Raw genomic sequence first — 23,912 nt, 5'->3', positions numbered from 1 at the left:
AACTAACATAATCGCACTGTTGAATTTGTATATTTTGTGTTATTAGTATAGTTACTATAACATCAGACAATTCAAGCTTTCATATATATGGAATGTCTCAAGATGAGCTTTTCAATGGGTACTCATTGGTAATAGTACATCATTGCATATTTTCCCTCGATACATTTTTTCCATTTACGAAAAACTACAATTTTGTGTTATATCATCGCATTTAAATTTTCAAATGACATATTTACACTCATTTAATTAAATTAAATAAGGTAATGTGCCTAATATAGCAACGTTGTTGACAAGATAATTGTTTTAAGAAATATTAGATACACAATTTAATTCTTTTTTGATAATGAGCGTTTATTTATATTATTTGAATAACGAGGTTATGGGAATGTCCTATATAGAGGATTACATTATAAATGGAGATTTAAAGATTTGTTTGAAAGAGCATTTAGATACTTAATGTTAAAGTTGTGAAGTAGTTGTTACGTTTTATTTAAAACATAATTAATTAACTTAATTAAGGTTAAATAAAATGATAGCTAGATACTCCATAGGTCATTTAGCAGTAATTTATGAGAAAAACTTTATTTTTAGAATTTAGAAAACCATATTCCAATGATTACCTATACAGGCCGCTTGGTTTGGTCCCAGCTTTATAAAGTATACGCAAACGGAAACTTATACATTTCGCTCACTAATCATAATATTTGTCTTAGGGGATTTTATTATAAACGTCTCTTCACATGTTTTTTGAGGGATTGCAGATACTTTATTTGCAAACTTCCTCCTCCGTCCTCTGTGATGGAAAACGCTGTTGTCTTCTCCTTTTCTTGGTGGCCCAAACTGCTACTGGCAGAGTGCCTAAGGTTTATAAATGAACTCACGATCTCTCGGATAGGAGTGATGGTAGGTGGCACACAAGAGTTAGTGCATGGAGCCGTCTTGGAATGTACGGAGTTGAAATTAATTCATTTTGTGTGAAAGCCTCTTGACGTGGATGGATAGTAAAATAATTAAAGTTTAGCTTCAGAATAATTTTGAAAATTGTAGTTTCGTAATTACACGACTCTACTCTAATTTTCAAAATTAGTAATTACACATAGACTTAAGTGTCAAAAGTTAAACCTTTTAAGGGTCTTCACTACAGCGAAATTAAACTGCCGCTAATTTTGGAGTTGTTTCTGTAACATTTTTAAAACAAATTATAATATTCAAAGAGCAAAAACGTAGTAAAGTAGACAATATTATTTTGCATATGATAGCGTTATAACAACTCATGTATTTGCTTTCGATTTACAACTGTCGATATATTTAGCATTTTTTGCGGGTTCTGTAAATAGCGGCACACCAAAAGCAGATAGGTGCGTTGTGGTAAAGGTGTCACATGCAAAATCGTATTGTCTAGTTCACTACGTTTCTGCTTGTCCAATATTTTTTTATTTGTTTTCAAGATATTACAGAAAAAACTCTAAAATTAGCGGTAGCTTAATTTCGTTGTAGTGAAAACCCTTAACCCACACTCTTTTAGTTTATATAATTGGTGTTCGCAAAACTCCACTTTCTAAAAAAACTAATTTTTACTTCGAATTTAGCTACTAAAAGCTAAAAAATGCTATTCCTCTTCTTTCTACAGTATTTAATATACGTACACAAAAATAAACTATGTTTAACAAATTGTATTTTTCATTTTCCAATTTTTAAATAAAAATAAATTTATTAATTTTTTATGTTTCCCTGCTAGTAAACGTGATAATGTTAAAAATTTATCACACTCAATACTTCTTTTCTCTGGCGCATGGGGTCCCGGGTTCAAACTCTGTTCCCACCAAGTGAACTTTGTAGTAGACAAATATCTTGTGCGTGGGTTTCCTCGGGCTTCTCGCGTTTCTTCCCACTTGTTTCATTCCACCATTTCATTCATTTCTCATCATCACCGTTTCTCCTTTAGCCTAGCCGGCGTAAGAGTGGGACGTAAAACTAAAAAAAATCATTTCATTTCAATACTTTTTTCGTGCCATTTTCTTCCTAGTTTTTACCGTATATCTTCATAATGACTGGAAAAGAAAGAAAACTGAACAAGAACAATTTCAAAAGAAAAAAATGAAATGAAATTTTTTAGTTTTACGTCCCACGGTTAGGCTAAAAGAGACGGTGATGATAAGAAATGAATGAAATCGTGGAATGAAGGAAGTGGGAGGAAACGGGAGAACCCCGAAAAAACCCACGAGCACGGTGTTTGTCCAGTACAAAGTTCACTTGGTGGGGGCTGGGATCGAACCCGGGACCCCAAGCACCAGAGGTGAACGCTTTACCACTGAGCCACCGCTGCCCCAATTTTTAAAAAAAATATGTAGAAATCTCATTTTGAATGAATCGCAACCATAAACACTTACCACTATAACTTTATATTGTTCGTGATAACTTACGCTTTTGCACACTCAGCAAACTTACCCAAGTAGCATTCGGAAACAAGATACATATTTTGTTTTATTTAGAATATGTTGTGAATAATTTGTATTAATTATAATCCAATCTATTATTAATATTAATTATTTTGTAATAAAGAAGCAAATGTACTTACAGGTGTAATAACTTCGTTAGATTGAAGAAAGTGTTATCTTCTAACACATCGAGTTGGTTTGAAGCCAAAAATCTGAAACAAAAATTGTAAAAGTTTCTAAATATAAATGCAAAATCGTTCTGAAACCACACAATAATAACTAAAAAAATCTGGTTATCATGTTTTCTATCATAGTAATAAACTGATATAGCATATCTAGAAGAAATAAGGAAAGGCTATTGCTTAGCCCCTTTCTGCATGATTTTTTTTCTTTTAGTGAAAAAAGTAATCAGTATTGGAAATCCTCATATGGGAACTTGAAAAATGAATTAAAATTTGAATTTTTGATTTTCCACTTAATTTCGATGAGAAATAAGTAGGTGCCATATATGACACACTTACAACTCACAAAGAACATGCCAGATGACACCAAAATCTCTTATTCATACACGTCAATATCTCACACAGCAGACAAAACAGTCATTTGATGCCTTTGATAAATCACAAAAAAGCTAAAGTAAAAAAAGGGTATGTGCCATATATGGCTCTGCATGCGGCAAGTGGTTAAACATTCCGCACCAAATGGTCGGATTAACAAGTCGATTTCTAAGATTGGTTACACTTGTTATACTACGAAACTATGAATTATTATTTCGACAAATTACTTGAGTTATCGATTTTTCAAATGTTTAAATATGACTAAATTTGTTATTTTTAAAATAGTATTCTTAATGAATCATTAGTTCTGAGTGCGGAAGAAATTTATCTTTCGTTGATTCTTAAAACCTTAGCTTGCATTGCATGTACTTAACGGGTAGCAGATTTGTTTCATGTATTTACTCCAAATTGTTAATTTAAGGAGTAATCACTCTTTTCTAAGGTCGCGGTGACATAGTGGTTGAACATTCACCTCTGGTGCATGGTGTTGTTGGTTCGATTCCAGTTCTCGCAAAGTGGATTTTTGTCGTGGACAAACACCATGTGAGAGGATTTACTCGAGGTTCTCCCACTTTCTTCATTACACCATTGAATTCATTTCTCATCATCACCCTCCCTTTAGCCTACACGACATAATCGTGGGATGTAAAACTAAAAGATTTAATTTCATTTTTTCTTTCTCTTTTTGCAAAATACAAATTTCAAAATTTTGAGTTCTAAACATTCCAGAAAACAGGAGAAAACTTCACATGAAAATAAAGAGGATCTGTGTTATGCAGGAAATGAAAAAAAAAAAAAACATGTTCCACTAAATCGATAATAATACTTTTATAATATGTCTACCATTGAGACGAGAAAGTAAAATGAAATGAAATTAAATCTTTGAGTTTTACGTCCCACGGTTATTGCCGATTAGGCTAAAGGAGACGGTGATTATGAGAAATGAATGGAATGGTGGAATGAAGAAAGTGGGAGGAAAAGGGAGAACCCCGAGAAAACCCACGAGTACAGTGTTCGTCCACCACAAAGTCTACACGGCGCGAGCTGGGATCGAACCTTGGACCCCAAGCTACGAGAAAATAGTAACATCTTATTGAATTGCTGTGTATTATCATTCTATATTGTAGCAATACTTTTTCTTGTAGAATATTACGTAATAAACTTTGGATACATCAAGAATTGGATGAACATAATATACACACGCTATAATTTTATATTTTGTATTTAAACATTTTCCAATTAGCCACTTAATAAATTTATAGTGTGAATCAATTTGGTACCTTGGTGGTAGAAACTTAATGAAAATTCTTCCGATCTCACCTTCCAAAAAACATTATTCATACTTTCTCTATATGTGAAATATTTTGAAATCTACGAAATGAACTGAACTGAACTCTTTAAGTTTAACGTCCCACGATTACCTGCTAGGCATAAGGGAGACTGATGATTAAGGCAAGTGTTGATAGAATGAGAATGTGGAAGGAAAGAGGAGTACCCTAAGAGAACCAAGGGACATGATATTGTCTAATACAAACTTACTTGGTCGGGAATCGAACCAGGAACCCTTCACACCAAAGTTAAGCTCTCTACCACTGAGCCACCACGCCCTCCTCCTTTCAGTACAGTTAGCAATATTCTTGAGTGCAAAAATGAAATGAAATCTTTAAGTTTAACGTCCCACGATTATGTCGGTTAGGCTAAAGGAGACAGTGATGATGAGAGATGAATGAAATGGTGGAATGAAGAAAGTGGGAGGAAACGGAAGAACCCCGGGAGAACCCGTGAGCACGGTGTTTGTCCACCACAAAGTCCACACGGCGCGAGCTGGGATCGAACCAGGGACCCAAGCACCGGAGGTAAATGCTCCACTGAGCCACCACGCCCCCCTTTTATAAATTAAGACACATTTATCAGATAGTTTCATTAACTACTTTCAAATTGTTATGGAAAATCAGGTAAATATTTTGTAGTTTGCCGTACCCCACTCGTATTTTATGGATAATAATAATAATAATAATAATAATAATAATAATAATAATAATAATAATAATAATAATAATAATCATAATAATAATAATATGTACTTGCAGTGTTGACTTTTTAAAAAAAAATCTATACATATAAAATATTTCGGAATTACGATATTAAATACTTACAGATCATACGATTATGAGCCATATATCACAATCTATATAATGTTATTACTTCGTTGTAAGTCTGTTGAAATTTCTTTGTTTTTAAAAACCTCTCTCCATAAAATGGATTATTTATTACGCGTTATATTTCAGCTGTTATTGTCAATAAAATCAAGAGACTTCCCTGTTCCTTTTTTATTTTTATTTTATTATTTATTATTTATTTTTATTTTTATTTTTTATTTTTATTTTTATTTTTATTTTTATTTTTATTTTTATTTTTATTTTTATTTTTATTTTTATTTTTTTGTTTCCCCAATCTTGTGTGGAATCTTTCCTTTTCCAGTTTACGGACGAAACCTCTAACTTCAGCCATCAAACGATTTCAGAAAAAAATAAAGACTTCCTGTTACCACATGTCGACAAATAGATAACCTTTAGAAAGACCTCAAAAAAGACGGAAGAAGACATTCAGTGGCTTCCCTTAAATAACCGTGTTTCTCAGAACTCAGGAGAGTCAAAGTAATATATCTGAAGAGGAAAAGAAAAATGACTCATGATTCAAAAGCATAACACCAAGAGGACGAAATTCGGAGTAGCTGCCGTACATTTCCTCGTCATTCCATAACGGGGTATTCCTCCCTGTAGATGTTCTAAAAACTTGAATTGACGAAACACAGTAGCTACAAAGAAGGAAACGTTTTTGCAGAACCGATGCTTGAAACACGAAGCTAAAGGATATCATTCATATTACAGATGGCTTGATTTGGATGCAAGACGCAGAGACTGCCCGTCCTAACACAGGCTGATCTGAAGGGAGAAGAAGCCAGATATATCTAGGAGCGTCACTGAGCGACATATGCACTGACACTATTCTTTCTGGGATAGTTTTCTGTAGTTATATGCATCCAGTTAGTTCAATTATGTAATCACACGGCCATAAAAACTGCTTACGAAAACAACTATTTTTTAGAGGTTCCCTTTGTAAGGTGGATTTCGTAGAAATAGGAATACAAAGTAGAAACTGGATCCAGTTGGTTAAGGACAGAAGTCAATGGAGAGTTTTCATAAACGCGACATTAACCTTCGGGTTCCATAGGTTATAGAGTTGCTTAGTAAAATATGTACTTATAAATTATTGGAAAAAAGTTGTGTTCATTTTCGTTTCCATGATTCTCTTCAACATCTCGGAACTTAAGATTGATTTCCTGGCATTGCATTAGAGTTTAGCGTCCGTTTCAACTCTCAAGTTGTATGAGGCGTGAATCTCCAGCACAATGTGCAATCCAATTCACATTCCCAACTCCCGCCTGGGATGGAAGTCGGGCCTCTCGCGCTGAAGACAGGTATGGTTACTATATGAGCACGAGGAAACTTGAAATTGAGTCTAACTTAGACCATGGGACCTATCTTGGGTAATTTGTTGAGGTATAAACAAACAACGGTTATAATAGTTTTGAGAAAAGTAGTGGTTGAGACCCATTTCTATGTGTACATAGATTTGAGGTAACAATATTAACTATTCATCTACAGTGCTCGGTACTGTATTTGGTATTCATGAATCGAAGATTGCCTAATTCAATAGAATATTAGTATCTCCTTGCTTTTTCTCAGGTATTGTACAATTGTGAGAAAAATGTACATTCTCCTACAACACTTATTTCCTCTTTAAAAGTATAAGTATGTACTTCTTTGAGGGTTAAATTTATTTTTCGTTGGGTTTATTTCAAGTTTGGAGTTACTGTCATATCGGACATGAACCTATCTCTTACCTTGGTATCAAATCACCTGAGCACCAAACGGAAATCAAAACTTGATCTCCTACGCTACTGAACAATCAAATTGAACTATGTTTACATAAGAAAAATGCCTACGCTTTAGCTGCACTGGAATACCGTTTCTCGTATGATCAGCTAAGACAAACAGTATTGCTCATGTTCTGAGGAAATATGGGTGACCGTAAGAAAAAAACATGTACGCTTTATCTGCTCTGGAATAACGTTTCTTATGAAATCAGCTAAGACAAACAATGTCGTGTCTGTTGTGAGGAAATATTGTGACCGTAAGAAAAATGCCTACGCTTTAGCTGTACGGGAATACCGTTTCTTGTGAGATCAGCTAATACAAACATTTCGTGTCTGTTCCGAGGAAATATAGGTGGCCATACGAGAAAATACCTACGCCTTAGATGTACCGAAATACCGTTTCTAGTGAGATCAGCTAAGACAAACAGTGTAGTGTCTATTCTGAGGAAATATAGATGACCATAAGAGAAAATGCCTACGCTTTAGCTGCAATGGAATACCATTGCTTGTGAGGTCAGGTTGGACAAACAGTGTCGTGCCTGTTTCGAGGAAAAATGGATGACAGTTCGTACTCTGTAAAGGATATGATTAGTGTGCATCCAGCATCTTTGATACAATTGTGGAGCTACTGGAAAAAATGAGGTAGCGGAACTCCGGTCTATAACGACTAGGGGATCCGATGTGCTAATTACACATTATCCCAAAGGTAATAAGCGTCTGAAGCCGACTAGTTGACTCTGGATCCCTGAATGTTAAACGCAGAGAAAATATATATTCAAAAGGTTGCCCTACTTCTATCACAAAAGAAAGTTTATATCCCAGTAAACTATTTTAAAGGGAAATCAGAATCCCTTTAATTTGTCTCTATTATGAAGAGAGAATTGCTAAACAACTTGCAGAATACATTTATGCGTGTCAATCTCGAGTGCAGACATCCATATTTCATAGACATTAACTGATGCATTCATTCAAATACAATTAAAATTCTCTCTCTCTCTCTCTCTTTCTCTCTGTTTCTCTCTTTGTGTCTAAGGACGAATATTGACTGCTTGAAACTAAATTACAAACTACTCAGAAAATGAATTTTAATCAACTTCGACTGTTGTGGTAAAGTGGCATGAAAGAGACAAATATCACAGACACAATACTTTCTAAATTTTGTGTCTACCAATATGGAATTTGAAACATCGCAGATTATACGGTAATTGAGTTTCTCTTTGCTTCAATGTAATATATTTGCACATATTTGTTTACAACTTTTGTACCTATGTTTCTTCCTTCAAACGTAAATAGATATGTATGTAGCTCCCTTCCTTTCTAACTGCCACTACTATGTTTTTTCTTCGTTTCGAAATGCTCTATAATTGTATTTAATTTAATCGTGATAAAAGAACAATAGTTATGAAAACTAGTTGAAATACATGGAAAATTTATTAGTTTTAAGTATACTCACCACTGCTGTAATGTGTGTCACTTTTATTACTGTGTGTGTGTGTCATTATTGGTAATATCTTTTACTGTTAGTAATACGTATATGTATCTATTAGTAATATCTGTGTCTCACTATGTGTGTCACTTAGTCATATGTGTATTATTATTAATAATATTTGCCACTATTATTAATTTGTATCACTGTTAGTAATATGTGTATCACTATGACCAATATGTGTGTCACTGAAACTTTTATTTGTATCACTATTAGTAATATGCGTGTCACTGTATTATGTGTATCATTTAGTAATATGTGTATCACTGTTAGTAATATGTATGTCACTATTAGTAACAGGTGTCACTGTTAGTAATATGTATGTTACTATCAGTAATATATGTCTCACCGTTAGTAATACGTATGTCATTATTAGTAACATGTGTGTCGCGTTAGTAATATGTATGCCACTATTAGTAATATGTGTGTTATCGTTAGTAGTATGTATGTCACTATTAGTAATATGTGTGCTACTGTTAGTAATATGTGTCACTATTAGTAACATGTGTGTTATCGTTAGTAATATGTGTGTATCACTACTAGTAATATATATGTCACTATTAGTAACATGTGTGTTGCGTTAGTAATATATATGTCACTATTAGTAATATGAATGTCACTATTAGTAATACGTGTGTGACTATTAGTAATAGGAATGTTACTACTAGTAATATGCGTGTCAGTATTAATTACATGTTTGTCACTGTAATATATGTCACTGTTGGTAATATGTATACCACTATTTGTAATATACGTTTCACTATTAGTAATTTGTATGTCAGTATTAGTAATATGTGTGTCCGTATTAGTATTATGTATGACTGTTAGTAATATATGTGTTAGTGTTAATAATATGTATGTGATAATTAATATAATAATAAACAAATAAAAAATTTAAAAAATCCGTTGTTAAAATGATGGCATCAGATTTACAAACACAAAAGTATAAAATTTTATGAGGAACTGAATACAGTTGAACACAGAAGTATAAAATTTAATGAGGAACTGAATACTGTTGAAAGAAACAATATCTGATGTCACAAATGCTTGTACTTCTAGGCATCCAAATAAATTAATTTGAGTTACCTTCTTCACTACTAGGTTGGTTTTTTTTTAAAGCATGGGATTCGTAGAAGATCTCAGCTTGGTAAGTAACGCTCATGACTTATGCTTAGCATGTTGAGGGTTAATACCTAATATAATATTGGTTTGGATGGTGCTTTCATGATACATTAATTACTTAAGCTTGGCACAGACTTGGAACACATATTTACATATGAATGTTTACCAGCACTTATTTATCTTTGAATTTCCTTCATCTCGGTCCAAATTGATTAAATATTTTGGAGGTACGCGTAAACACACACATATTGAAGTTGGTTAATTACGGTTTTTACAAGTTTTACAAATTTGATTTAGATCGGTCTAGTGGTTAAAGGGTTATTAATATATATATATATATATATATATATATATATATATATATATATCGCACTCAGTTCTTTTAGTTTGATCTAATGTGATTCAATACTTTGTTCATGGAAAATTATTAAAGTGCAATTTTAAATGATTTTTTTTCTGAATTATGTCTTCACTGTACCGTCAACATACCTACAATGACCACCAAAATATTTTAAAGTGTGGAAAAAGTTTGACTACATACAGCTTAGTAAACATCGTGTTCCTTATGTGTATTCCATACCCTCAGGCACAGGAACCTCATTTTTTTTTAATTACGAACACATGCTTTTACTACGATCACGTGTTATTACGTTCAAATATAAAGAATAGCAGACGACGGATGAAGACCATCACGAAGACACGAAGAGGAATCGGAAAAGGTACGAAGTAAACCGAGCTTCTCCTCATGATCCTCCCTTCAAAAACAGGTCTATAAAAGAAGACCCTCGAGAAGAGGAAACTATTAGTCTATCGCTGATTATTCACCTACCAATACCTTCCTCCTTGGCCGCTATGGGCTATGGAGAATTCCTTTGAAACCATCTCCACAGGCTGCTGGAGATATATTCTTTAATCACCTTCTCCCGAGTCTAAAATGAGCTACTGAGAATTCCATTAACTATCTCCCGAGGATACTTTGAGCGAAGGAGATATCCTTTAATCATTTACTCCTGAGATGCTTTAAGCGTAGGAGTTACCCTACGAATGGCAAGATAGCCCCCCATCTTTAGAAAATTGAAACAATGACTAGGTCATTCCTTTGTACTACATTTGTACCGTTTGTACCGAAAATATTTTTGTTTGTACCATTTTCCTTATAGGGTTACTTGAGAGGTCAACTGGGGGGATAGCATCCCAAATGTCATCCGCCCCTCTTTCTCAAAAACTATCAGGGTACAAACAAGACTTTTTCGATACAAACGATTTGCTTTCAAATGGTGTATTTCAATTTTTTGTGCTATAATACGAGGGCCTATCTTGGCGCCAAGATAGCCCCCTCGCCAGTTGACCTCTTAAGTAACCCTATAAGGAAAATGGTACAAACAAAAATATTTTCGGTACAAACGGTACAAGCGTAGTACAAAGGAATGACCTAGTCATTGTTTCAATTTTCTAAAGTGGGGGGGGGGGGCTATCTTGCCATACGTGTTACCCTCGAAACCTGTCTAAGGCCATTACAAGCTAAGGACAATTGAGCCTTTATTCCAATTCAATTTTCATGTGCCGAGGTTCTTTATTGAACTCCGAAACCATTTGCAGACTTTCCAGAACTTTGTAAAATATTTTGTAAGTCTATTACTTATAATAATAGGTGATGGGTTTAAATATCGGTTTCGTTATTTAAGACTCTGACAAACAAAACACTCCCCTATGGTTACTAAGTTATGAAAATTCTAAGTCATCCATTACAATTTAATACGTAGATTAGATAGGTAAAACAGCAACATCGTGCTGAAAATTGCCCAAGGATGCCAAGATGGTATCACTCGAAATCTGAAAGCGGACATCCCATTTCATATTAAAAAGCAAGAAAGAATTTTACACTACCATGTTATGATTCTACCCTAAATCTGCTCAACTAAAGAAAAGAAAACCTTGATTGTGAAGATTTAGACTTGAAAAATATATGTCGCTTCCGTTAATTAAAAGAAACAAAATGATAAAGACACATATGGCAGAACTGCTTCGAACTAAAAGTGCTTGAGTATAGGAGGATAAGTTCGCAGCACAAAAGTAGCTAGATTTGTAAGCAAGGCCCGCTATATACTATGAGATAAATCCTAGGAAATCTCTTACGATTTTTTCTAGAGTCAAAATCTGTATGTGTATGTCATCACATCGCATGTCATATCCTATGTTGTGAACGATTCTATGAGATTTCTCTTGTTTAGAGCACGCTCTATTTCGAGAAAAAATCATAAGATTTCGATTTAAGCAACATCAGGTGAGAGAAACTGAAAACAAACAAAAAAAAAAAAAAAAAAAAAAACTCGACAAAATGAAGAGTGGTGCAGGGACTGATTAGGTATATTTTACTAATTTATCTTTTGATTTTTATGCTTTTACTAAAGGTGTGCAATTTAACAATATAGTGCCTGGTATGAATATCAGTAGTATGAGTAGTGTAGTTAGCATAGGAATTCAATGATTTTGTACTTTGTATTATATAACACTATCCCCGTGGAAAAATCTTTAAGTAGGCCTATATGACACAAAATGGTTATGAGATATGTCCTAACATTTTTCTTGAGATAAATCCGAAGACATTTCCTAGGATTTATCTCATAGTATATAGAAGGCTTAAGTCGCTAAATTATATCATTTAAAAATTAGTAAAAGGGTTGCCAATCTAAAGCATGATTTTTTTGTCGCTACCTAGGTAAGTCAAATCTCCTAGATTTAAGGAATTTTTCTGCGAAATTGGCAGCATTGCTCTACATAGTAGGCATGCGTAAATTCTATCGAAAACATTGACTTGAATTGATTTTGAGTTTAGTGTCCCTTTCAGCAGCGAAGCTATGTGAGACGTGGACCTACAGTTTTAACGTCGGATTAGAACCAAATAAGCTCTCGCCTGGAATCCAACGCTAACATCTTATCCACGACGAAGCTTGTCTTATCGAAAACCTGATTGGTATAATTTAATAACATTGTTTCTTCGTTTTCAGGTTTGAAGCCAACATAACTTATTTTTATTTAAATATAATTTATATGCTTTGCAAAGACATTGCTAATATTGTATTTTGAAAATATAATATATAGTTTCTTATTTTCTAATGTTGTTTATATTACTATATTGTAACTGTTGTACGGTAAGAATAAACGTGGAAGTTGTGTGGGAAGACTTATAGTTCTAGACACATGCTCGATCGATTATGGATTCCGTGTGAATCACTTGAGATGGAAGATAGCCTGTGCAAATATGGTTTAGTAGTTAGAAACACTGGTAGTTCGGAACAAGATGGCGCTAGGTTTCCATCACGTGTTTAAAACTCCAATTTAATGAAATAATTTCATTTAATACATGTCCTTTCTGGGATCTATTTTAATTTATAATTCTTTTTTGATGTGTACACGTACCTACTGTCAACATAGCTACTAGTTTTGATTACTTTCTAACGATTTATCATTCGGGCGTATATCCATGCTATTTTGGTTGTAGCTTGTGCTGTGACTAATGAATATAATTTCATAGAACATACAGTAAAACCCCGATTATCCACGGAATTGAGTGGCAAGGGCACCGTAGATAGCGAACATCACGGATAATCCTAAACAAGACTAAAAATTAGGTAAAACACGAAAAATACAGTGTTTCTGCATAAATATTATGTTTTATTGTTTGTATTGCCAGGGCCGGATTTAGCATTTTGGCGCCCCTAGGCCCAATAATTTCTTCCGCCCCCTAGTCTTGTTAAAGTTACTTTCCTAAAAACTTTTATTAAAAAATTACAGCCAGTTCTCCCGTGTTTGAGATCAATGTTGTAATGAAGTTGATGCATAATGTTGAAAAATAGTTTAATTTTACCAACAATTATTTGTTCCATTAAACTTCAAAATCAGAATGCTTTATTAGCCTGATTTTTTTTAATCAATTCAAAAAATATGTCGTTATGGCTATTTATTTTTATTTCTAGATATTTTTTATTTTTTTCTCTCGGCCGTGCGCCCCCTGGGACCTTGCGCCCATAGGCCCGGGCCTACTGGGCCCATTGGGAAATCCGACCCTATGTATTGCTCGGGTCGTCAAGGCCAGTAATCAGGAAAGGTGAAGGCCATGACCGAAACAAAAGAGGAGCAGACTGCCATTCATCTACGAACTCCGAGAAGGCTTATAAGATTACGATACACAATAAACCTGTCAGTAATTTTCGACCTTCGCACTGTAGGGCCTATTGTATTTCTTGGTTTTGGCTTCCCTTATTTTTTTAAAGGTTCGTAATTAAACCTCAAGTAGTCGCCCGCAAACTCACACTCCGCACTGAACAATAAATGTAATTTACTACCACGCAAATCACTCTTTCCAATTCCCGTTTTTCATACCTTACGACAATCGGTTAACGAGCACTATGGCTGGAAATACGGATTTTTACAATGCAATTATTTTTTACGTTTTAGAACATACAGTACTAATTTGCACGGGGAGTGTTAGTCCGGAGAGACTACTTATGAAGAAAAAAAAAATTGAGCGCAAATGCAGCACGGTTAATTTTTCGTTGCACTCGCGAATAATCCGTGTCGTGGATCATCCGCTCGCGGATAACTGTCTCGCTTTGCCTTCCGCTCGCTTTGCCTTTTCCCATTCCAACAAAATAGAAGCATTCAGAAACGTTTTCTACGTTACTTATATTTCCAAATATATCAAGTCTCACCTATAAGACAAAGAATACCATATCAACATTTGTTAAATAAATTCTGTTATACCAAATTATCTACTTGATAAAAAATAAATGACCAAATATTTTTATACAAACTGGTTAAAGGTATATACAATGACAGTTAGTATTTAGGTCTATTAAAATTTAACACAAAAATGGCAAATACTCGACAGAAATACTTATTATTATATCATACACCTAGAACGGAGCTTACAGCAATTTACCGTTGGTTCGAATGTGCAAAACATATATTATCTCACAGAAATTGCCGTATTTAGATTATATATATATATGTCATTTCAAACCTATGAATTATTGCGACAAAATGTTTTATGAATTTCTATAAAGTACGTTGACATGTTTATTTATAAGTGTATTAATTTCATGTATTTTTGCTACTGTAGCTATTCCAATTTTAAACAGTTTAAATAGTTTGTTAGAAAAAAAAAATAATTGTATAATATCTATCTCTGTACATTATACCATCAATTACCTGTAGAGCGCCCCATTTTCGCTTGGTGGCGGAAACTGGAACTATTTTTTTTTTTCAGTGTAATTCGCTTCCGCATGGTCTCATTAACATATTTACCAAATTTCAATGTAATACGTTGGTTACAGCTCGAGTTCGACCGCCATGAATGGTGGCACTTTCATTATAATCAACGTGTATAATAATACTTCTATCGTACTAGCTGAATGTTTGTGTGCTACTAGCAGGGTTACAGCATTTTGCTTCTAGAACGACAAATGCTTAGACGTTTGATCATGAATACATTTACTTACTGCAAATCCTCTCCGAAATTTCTATCAGTGTACGTCCTTTGTAAGAGAGCTAAAACTACGGAAAAGTAAAAATCAATATTTGAAGTATTGACACAGTTTTATATTCTTTTTTTATGGTCATAACAAAGTTAAAAATATGTGTGTGTTAATAAAACTGACCAACTTACTAAAACCGTACCGTGAGGAAATTCAAGGCAGGCGTGCACCCAAAAATTTTTGTTGGCAGGGACGCAAGTTTTCGGGAGATGTCCAATAATAGTACAAGTCGCTACGTCTATGTAGTATTGAACGGGAAATATTCTGTACCCAAAAAGACAATAAGTAATTCTAAAATACTTCCACCTATACTTTAGGAAAAAATATGATAGAACTAGCTTGTTTCTATAACGGAAATGGTGCAGATGATGTATAGGATCAAATTTTCATGCTACATTAATATTTTTTTTTACCTGTCTGACATTTTATTGTACCTATGTCTAGTAAAACATATCTGCTACAATTGTTTTTCATAAGCTACTATGAAAAATAATTAATTACTAATGTTTAACATAATCCGACTAGGAAAACTTGTTCCATAATTTTGATCACATTTTTTTTTTTTTTGCATCAAAAATTTTTTATTTAATACATTGTTCGTTTTTTTTAATAGGTGGAAGACTTTTAGTACATTTAGATGGGAAATATAAAACCCCAATGCCACAATGATATTATGAAGATACAGAGCAAGAAATTACAGATATGAAAATTCTGTTGTTAAACAGTGCCCTGCTTAGCGTAGTTCCTAATATTCTCGTCTTTGGTGCGAGCAGTTCCAGACTCAATTACCGATGGGGACATCGGTTTGAAAAAGTGTAAAAGCCTTTTCAGGTCTGTCACCCTGAGTGAGGTTTTCGTAATTCACACCAGGCAAATGCTGGAATGGTACCTAACACGAGACCACAGGCTGCTTTTTTCCTTCCCCAATCCTTTCTTCCTTTCCTTTAATTGGATAGTGTTACCACCAAAGCAACGTCATCACTATTACGTGATGTGGTAACATGGCTATAGATGCCAGAAACCCAGAAATCTAATTCCAAATCCCAATTTCCTGTTTAAAAAAATAGTTCTATTGAGAAAGTGTGCGAATGTAATGTTTAGTCACGAAATCTGGGGAGATCCGCTCTCATCGGATTCCCCCGTAGGTGGGCCCCTAACGAGACGAGGACCTACAGTTTAACATGGAATACGAACCACTCAAGACCTCACTGGGAATTGAACTTGGATGTGCCGCACCCGAGTTTTAAGCATATAGCTACGAGTCAGTTCTCTTATTTTATTAAATTTTAAGTTTATTTAAAAAAAATAAAGTAAAATGCCATTTCAATGAATTGATTATACATAAAACTTTTACAATGCATAATAAAGAAGCAAAAATATGCTCTGACATAAATTTGTGTACAAAGAAAGAAAAAAAAGCTGTGTTCTATTCAAAAGAACATAAAGAAACATCTAATGTAATTAAATATAAATAACTACAAATCCCATCAAAAGATTGATTGTGTGTTTCAGGTCGAAAGGATAAATAGAAAGTAATGAAACGTTATTAGCAGTGGTCTTTTCGACTCAGTGAAGTTCAATGCTTACATAGAACTTTCTTTGTAAACTGTAATTAATTAGTTTTTGATTCGCGAAATTTAACAGAAAAAAAAAGTATATTGCACTTAACGAATGATATTGTTATTTGAGTCTTAGCTACTTAGTTGAAAGCTATTTGACTGAAAATAGTGTGCGTAATTCAAAAGACTGAAAACTGTATTCAGAGTCAAGGGAGTTTGTCTGTTGCGGGCACTGGCGGATCTAGAAAGTAAAAACTTGGGAGGGGGGCAGACACAACACAGACTATGATAGATATATCATGAATTTACTATAGATTTTCAAACATCTATATTATAAAATTGAAAGTGACTATATTTGTAACTCCTAATCGCTTGAACCAACAAACGATCTTGATCAAATTTTCAATGTTCGTGTGGTTTGGGCGTGGGAGTGTTTCTATCTATTCATTTTGATAGTGTAACTTAGGGAGGGGGAGGAAGGGAGATATAACAAAAAATAAATAAAACTTAATTACTCTTGAACTAAATGGCCAATCTGGATCAAATGGTGCCTAGGGTGTTTTTTTATTATTATTATTATTTCAGTTTGATGATATAACTTAGTGGAGGGGAAATATATAAAAATGAATAAAGCTTAATACCCCTTGAGCCACCAGACCGTTTTCGATCAAACTTTCAACATAGATGAGGTTCGGGCCTGGGGTGGTTACTTCATTTCACTTTGGTGCAACGTATGGGAGGGGGAGCAGGAATATATATATAATATGAAAATAAAAGTGACTGTCTTTGTGTCTTCATCATAATAAAACCACTCGACCGATCTCGATGAAAATTTCAACATAGATGAGGTTCGGACATGGCATGGTTTTTATTATATCACTTTGACGGTGCAACTTAGGGTAGGAGGAGCATTGGAGATACTTAAAAACTATCCAAAATGACCGATATTAGTGTCGAATCCATAGTTTTCGGGGTCGCTGAGATGAACAGTGACACTTCCGATCCGGTTTAAATACAAATTCATCCCCGTAACTTGGAGGACGGGGAGGGAGGAGATATATAAAAGTGATCAAAAATTAAAAATATTAGTATCGAATCTATAAGTTGTAACGTGCTCTCGTTATAAATATGAAGCTCGTTCGTGGAGGCTCTAGCTATTCTAATATAGTCTAGGACATGTTTAACGTAAAAATTAAATTCATCTATATACGTACCTCTTGTAATAATCTTCAATGGAAAGACAACTCCAGAGTATAGAAAGTTGTACAACAAACACAGGGCAACCATAAATTTAGGCAAAAGTATATTTTTGAAATAATAAGATATTTAAGTCCTCTTTAGTAATAACTTTATAAACTTCCTTAAAATATATTCCAAAAAGAAGATACGAAAAGTTTCTCATTACAAACATCTAACAAGAACTGTAGACTGTTCCATTTAAACAAGCACTTAGCATAATTGATAATCAAATATTAACGTCTTAAATGCTACAATAGTTCGAAATAATTGACTTATTACCTCTAATATTAATCCTTTTACTCAATAAAGCTGATTTCTTCAAAACGTACGTGTAATTCAAAAAACAAACTCACCTTAATCATGTTACACCAAGGAAATTGTAATATGTGCACTCATATACGCTTTGATAGAAGAACACTTGCTAATATTGGACAATATAACTTCTCACGGTAATATCACTATTAAATATAATTCTTTTAATAAATAACAAACTGCAATTCACTTGAAATCCAAGAATAACTTCTTTTCTATGTATTCCAAACGCAATGCTATTTTACTTTTTAGATTTGCCCATCCAACTTTCGCAAAAGATTTAAACACTTTCCCAACTTCTGTAATCAAACACTCCACTTTGGTCATTTCAGTCTGAATGACCTTAACGTCACCCAGAGGGCTAAAGCAAGAACAAGTAGTTCCCAATATTGCCAGATATGGCGCTTTAAAATCGCATATCTGGTTGCATAACCGTCTCAATAGAAATAAGGAAAGAAAAAATGCGTAACGTCAATACGGTACAAAGTTTCGATGTCGCTGGATGAACAGTAACACTTCCGATCCCGTTTCAATAAAAATTCAGTCCCGCACCCTGGGGGGGAGAGGAAGAAAATCGAAAATGGCCAATATTAGTGTCGAATTCATAGTTTTCGGTGGGGTTGTAACTTGTAGGGGCCAGAGAGCGTAACTGCCCCTCCAGGGAAGTTCCTCACGGTTTGAAGGGCGCCCACTTTAAGACAAAATTGTCTTATTTTATTTACGATACGAACATGAAATTATAAATGAAGCATCAAACAAGTTCATTACATTACATAAACAAAACAATACACAAAAGTTAAATAAAACAAAAATGAGTCGTGAGCCCATTTCAGTAAAACATGTCTACTATTAAGGACCCCAGAAATAATATTTAATCGTATGGCTTTGAGATTTGTCAATATTGTCTCCTTAATTAATTTGTCTTGTATGGAACGGACCCAGAGGGTGCGGGCCCTTGGATCCCACAAAGAGTAAGATAAAGATGAAAAGAAGGGCCTATTTTCGAATTTTACCGGAGGGCTGAAATCAACTTTTTCTAGGAGGCCCAGATATTAATGCTTGCCCTCCCAGAAAAAATCTAAGTTACAGCGCTGGTTTTCGGGGTCGCTGATATGAATAGTGACACTTTCGATTCCGTTTGAAACCAAATTTAGTCCGCTACTTGAGGAAGGGAAGTTATATAAGAATAATCAAAAACGACCGCTATCAATGTCGAATCCATAGTTTTCGGCGTCACTGAGATGAACAGTGACCCTTCTGATCCTGCTTAGATCTAATTTCACCCATGCGAGTTGCGGCAGAGGGAGACATATAAAAATCATCGAAAATGACCGATATCAAAGAGCGCTTTAGCAATAGTAAAAAATGACTGACTAACGGAATATATTACAATTTGGAAAAAATAACCCAGCGAAGCGGATAATTGATACTATTACATAAATAAAAACTTAAATTATTTTTGTCGCTTAAAAAAACTGGGTACGCCTATAAGTGAAAAAGTTTGTAAACAGAACGCTGCAGCCTAGTTGTTGCGCATCTAATCCTACATTTCCCCACTCCCTTCTCCGCGACGATGATGTTTTGCAGTGTTGCAATCTGGAGGGAGCGGAATGGTCTGAGGATTTTCTACGACATTTTAGTGTAAATGCTGTATATTGATTGCACTAAATTTTTAATGCATTTTAATATTTTCTCTTTGAATATTAAATGAATTAAGTAGGATTAGGGGTATTCCTTACCAACGTAATATATGAATTAAAAGGTGGAAAAGTTCGCAATGAATCTTAATGAAAAATAAATAAATAAATGATAACAGAAATCACCTTCTAAATATTTTCCATTTCTCCTTCAGTTTCACTCTCCCACTCATCTGAATCTGTATCGGCCGATGAATCTGAGTCTGAATCGGTTTCACCAAATCTAGTTATCAGTTCATCTACACGCTCATCCATAAGTCCGTCTCTTTCAAAGTAAGAATCTTCAATTTTTTTCACGTGTTCAGAACATTTTACCCATTTCTGTGGTGAATATTCATTAAATAACTTTCCCAGTAATTCTTTCTTTTCATCCAGTGAATCGGAAATGCATTGCCTTGCTTTGCTCTTTATTCCCCCTTCCCCCCCCACACACACAAGTTCAATAGGATTTAAGTCTGCGTGGTAAGGTGGAAGTCTTATTATAGTGTGCCTCGCGTTTATAAATTTCTTGTCAATCGCGTATTGTTTCACATAAGGTACATTTTGAATTCTTAAGAAAAATTGTCTTTTGTTCATTCTCCACAATGTATTTACTCTATTCTCCGCTTCAATTTCGGTTCCGTTTATAGGTTTGTCTGTCGCTGATAGCCACTGTATCATGTCGCTTTTAAGTGAAGACATAGATAGTCTTTTATTGATTTGAACATTGTGATAACTGGCATTATCAACGACAACAACGCTGTTTTCGAGAAGATTAGGAAGTAGTTTTTCATCGATCCATTTTGAAAAATTTCTACTGTTCATCTCATCATGATAATCTCCACTTTTTCTGCTTAGATTTGGACAATAATAGAGCATTATCAACAAACCCAAATTCCCCTCCTGCATGGACCATAATAAGACGTGGCCCTTTTCCAACAGTTTCTGTTGCACCTATTTCACTCTTACTTTGCCAACACGCCAGTACTGAATGTGATGCGTGAATGTAGGTTTCATCTCAGGCCGGGCCCGTGAATTAATAATGTGAGGCCCGACTCGAGTTAGCATTTAGGCCCGACCCAAGGGCGCCGATTTCTCTGTAAAGTTGGGGGCATTCAGATGCAGAAGGTATATACATGAGGATTTTAAAGCAAATTGCATTCAAATTATGCCAAATAATGTATATTCATAAATACAATAGGGGGCCTACATAACCTTTGGGACCTCGAACATATAACTAGGGTGATAATTAAATCAAATATTTTAATTGCAACTATACCAAATATTTTGATCCGCACTTCTGGAAGAGGAACTAGCTGAAATAAAAGAAATCGTTGAACGAAGTTTTCTCTACTAGTTATGTTGTTATAGTTTTTTTTTTTTTTTTACACAAATTGTATCTTCGGCCTTGGAAGTTGAATAATTATTCATTCTTACTCAGAAGGATGGGGGGGGGGGCGCAAAATATTAAACATTATAACACTTGAGACATAGTTTGTACTAACAATAGACTGAAAGCAGCTTATTTGTTGTCTTATATTGACAAAAATACTTTTGTCAACTCGTCTCATTGAAGTAAGACAGAAATATTTCCCTTTCAGAAAGGTGCGCCCCCCGTTCTGTATTCGCCCCTGGTTCAGTATCGTAATGTTCTAGTAGGCTCGGCTGTCAGTTCAGTCTTTAATGTGGAATCCAGAAAATTAAGTCATTCGCCTTTTGGTTTCTCTTCGTTTTAAAGCTTAATAACGAACATACGCAGAATATACTACCGTAGAATACGAAGAGCTACCACCGCAACGCATTTTCGAAAGCGGGATTAAATGAAATGGACCACTGATATGAGAATTACGAGTCGATACTGTAGGTATAACGCTACACGGTAATATTTGTCATTTATTTTAGCAGGTGATATTTGTTGTAGCATAAGTTTGCTGAGTTAGTATCACTGGTACTTTCAAGGCCAGATCAGTGGATGGAAGAGTAGTGGAGAGGGTGGTGGAATACGAAGTGCTCCGAAGCGATCTGCGCATCGGTTTGAAACTTGTCGAGTTATAGGATCTCCGACCTCGGGCCAGACCCGCCACTGATTGAAGATCTTGAATGTTTTATTTTTAAGCAGATTTGATTACAACACAACTAATTAACTATCTTATCATTTAGTTTCTTATGTCTCAGATTAACGTTTCATGAACTGTGGTAGACAAAAAAATGCATTACGCTGTACACGTTTCAATTTCGTTCGGTAAACATCAACCGCTGGAGGATGGTTGGTATATAACTTCTACCACTTTTTAAAGAAAAACAGAATTTAAAAAAATACTTTTGTTCAAGAGTCATTGTGTGGAGTAACGGAAGGATGTGAGTCACGGTTATCCGTTAAGATAGTCACCGTTACCCGTTAAGATATTAACGGATTGAATTCGTTAACACTTATTCTAGATGTTTATGCAAAAACAGAATTTAATAATTCGCTTTTTTGTTCAAGAATTATTCTGTTGAGTAATGGATGTATGTATATCACCGTTACCCGTTAAGTCATTAACGGATTGAATTCGTTAACAAACACTGCCGAGATAATTGCTGTAGCTAACTATACTAAACTAGAATTTTAAAAAATCGCTTTCGTTCAATATTATTCTGTAGAGTAACGAACAGATGTAAGTTATCATTGCCCGTTAAAATGCTAACGGATTGTATTCGTTAAGAAACTCTGCTCTACATAATTGATATGTTAAAAAAAGATTTTAAAAATCATTTTCGTTCAATAATTATTCTGTGCAGTAACGAATGGATGAAAGTTACCGTTACTTATTAGAATATTAACGAATTGAATTCGTTAACAAACTCTACCTAACATAATTATTCTATGTATGCGAAAACAGAATTCAGAAAATCACTTTCGATCAAGAATTAATCCGTGCAGTAATTGAAGGATGCAAGTCACCGTTACTCGTTAAGATAGTAACGGATTGAATTCGTTAACAAAACTCTGCCGAAATAATTGCTGTATCAATCTATACAAAACCAGAATACAAAATTTTGCTTTTGTTCAAGAGTTATCGTGTACACTAATGGACAAACGTGAAAGTTGCTGTTACTCGTTAAGACGACCACTTATTGACTCCTTTAACGAATTCGGCCGAGGTTATCACACTATAATTATCTACGAACTATCGAAAAAATAATTAAAAAGTAGCTTACATTCATGAGTTATCGTGAGACGTAACGGACGTTTGAACGTACTAACATTAGAATGTTATATGTTCTGAAGTGATCTTAATAGCGTGTTATAATAGCTATTAGAGATTCTTTGAAAACTTTTTCTCTGTTCAAAACCTAATTTTGATTGGCCATAGCTCGGGAACCAAAAGATTGTGCACTAGTATTTCATATGTGTACTAACCTCGTCAAGAGCTATCACTATGTCAGGTTTGGAAGGTTAGATAAGTTTCGTCGATGTCGTATGACATATACTATAGTTTGTTACTGATTTAGTATAGTGTCTTAATGCTTCTGCGAAGTTTGGGAAATGAAGATTGGTAAACAAAGATCAAATGTAGATAAAGCTAAAAGGAAAAAAAAAAAAGAGAAATATTTCAAAAATGGTCCGGCATAACAGAGATATGGTCAACAATCTTAAAGGTTCTATCAGACTGCGGAGGCAATTATTCACCAGAAACGGGAAAACCGGTGATGGAATGTATCACGGAGCTCCTAAAGTCCTCAGATCCAGTGACTCAGTCTAATCTGGTTTAGTGCTATCACTGTATAAGGGCAAAAGAGTCCCTTAAAAGATAACAGAGAGATAGGGAACCAGTTCCCTACACTGAATCAAATATATAACTAAAATGCAAGGCAGAACGTAAACTCAGAATCTTGTATGTACGAGGGCTAGTCAAGAAAGACTTGGACTGATTTTTTTTCTAGGCAATTTATTATTACTCAGCAACAGGAACATGATCCTTTTCAAAGTAGTCCCCGCCCATTTGAATGCACTTTTTCATTCGAGTCTTCCAGTCCTCAAACACGTGTCGCAGGCCATTCTT

General features: G+C 34.5%; 1 protein-coding gene across 1 annotated transcript in view; it reads right to left on the bottom strand.

Moving 5' to 3' along the window:
• LOC145685653 (G-protein coupled receptor GRL101-like) overlaps positions 1-23,912 on the bottom strand; it is a 452,342-nt gene that overhangs the window by 414,649 nt on the left and 13,781 nt on the right. The window contains exon 4 of the mRNA XM_081758045.1: positions 2,579-2,650. Coding sequence (XP_081614171.1) covers positions 2,579-2,650 — 72 coding nt within the window. The remainder of the gene's footprint in view (positions 1-2,578; positions 2,651-23,912) is intronic.

This window comes from Thermobia domestica, chromosome 5 (assembly GCF_964235325.1).
Source record: "Thermobia domestica chromosome 5, izTheDome1.hap1.1, whole genome shotgun sequence".
Lineage (NCBI taxonomy): Eukaryota > Metazoa > Arthropoda > Insecta > Zygentoma > Lepismatidae > Thermobia > Thermobia domestica.
This window is presented reverse-complemented; position numbering and strand designations above follow the sequence as displayed.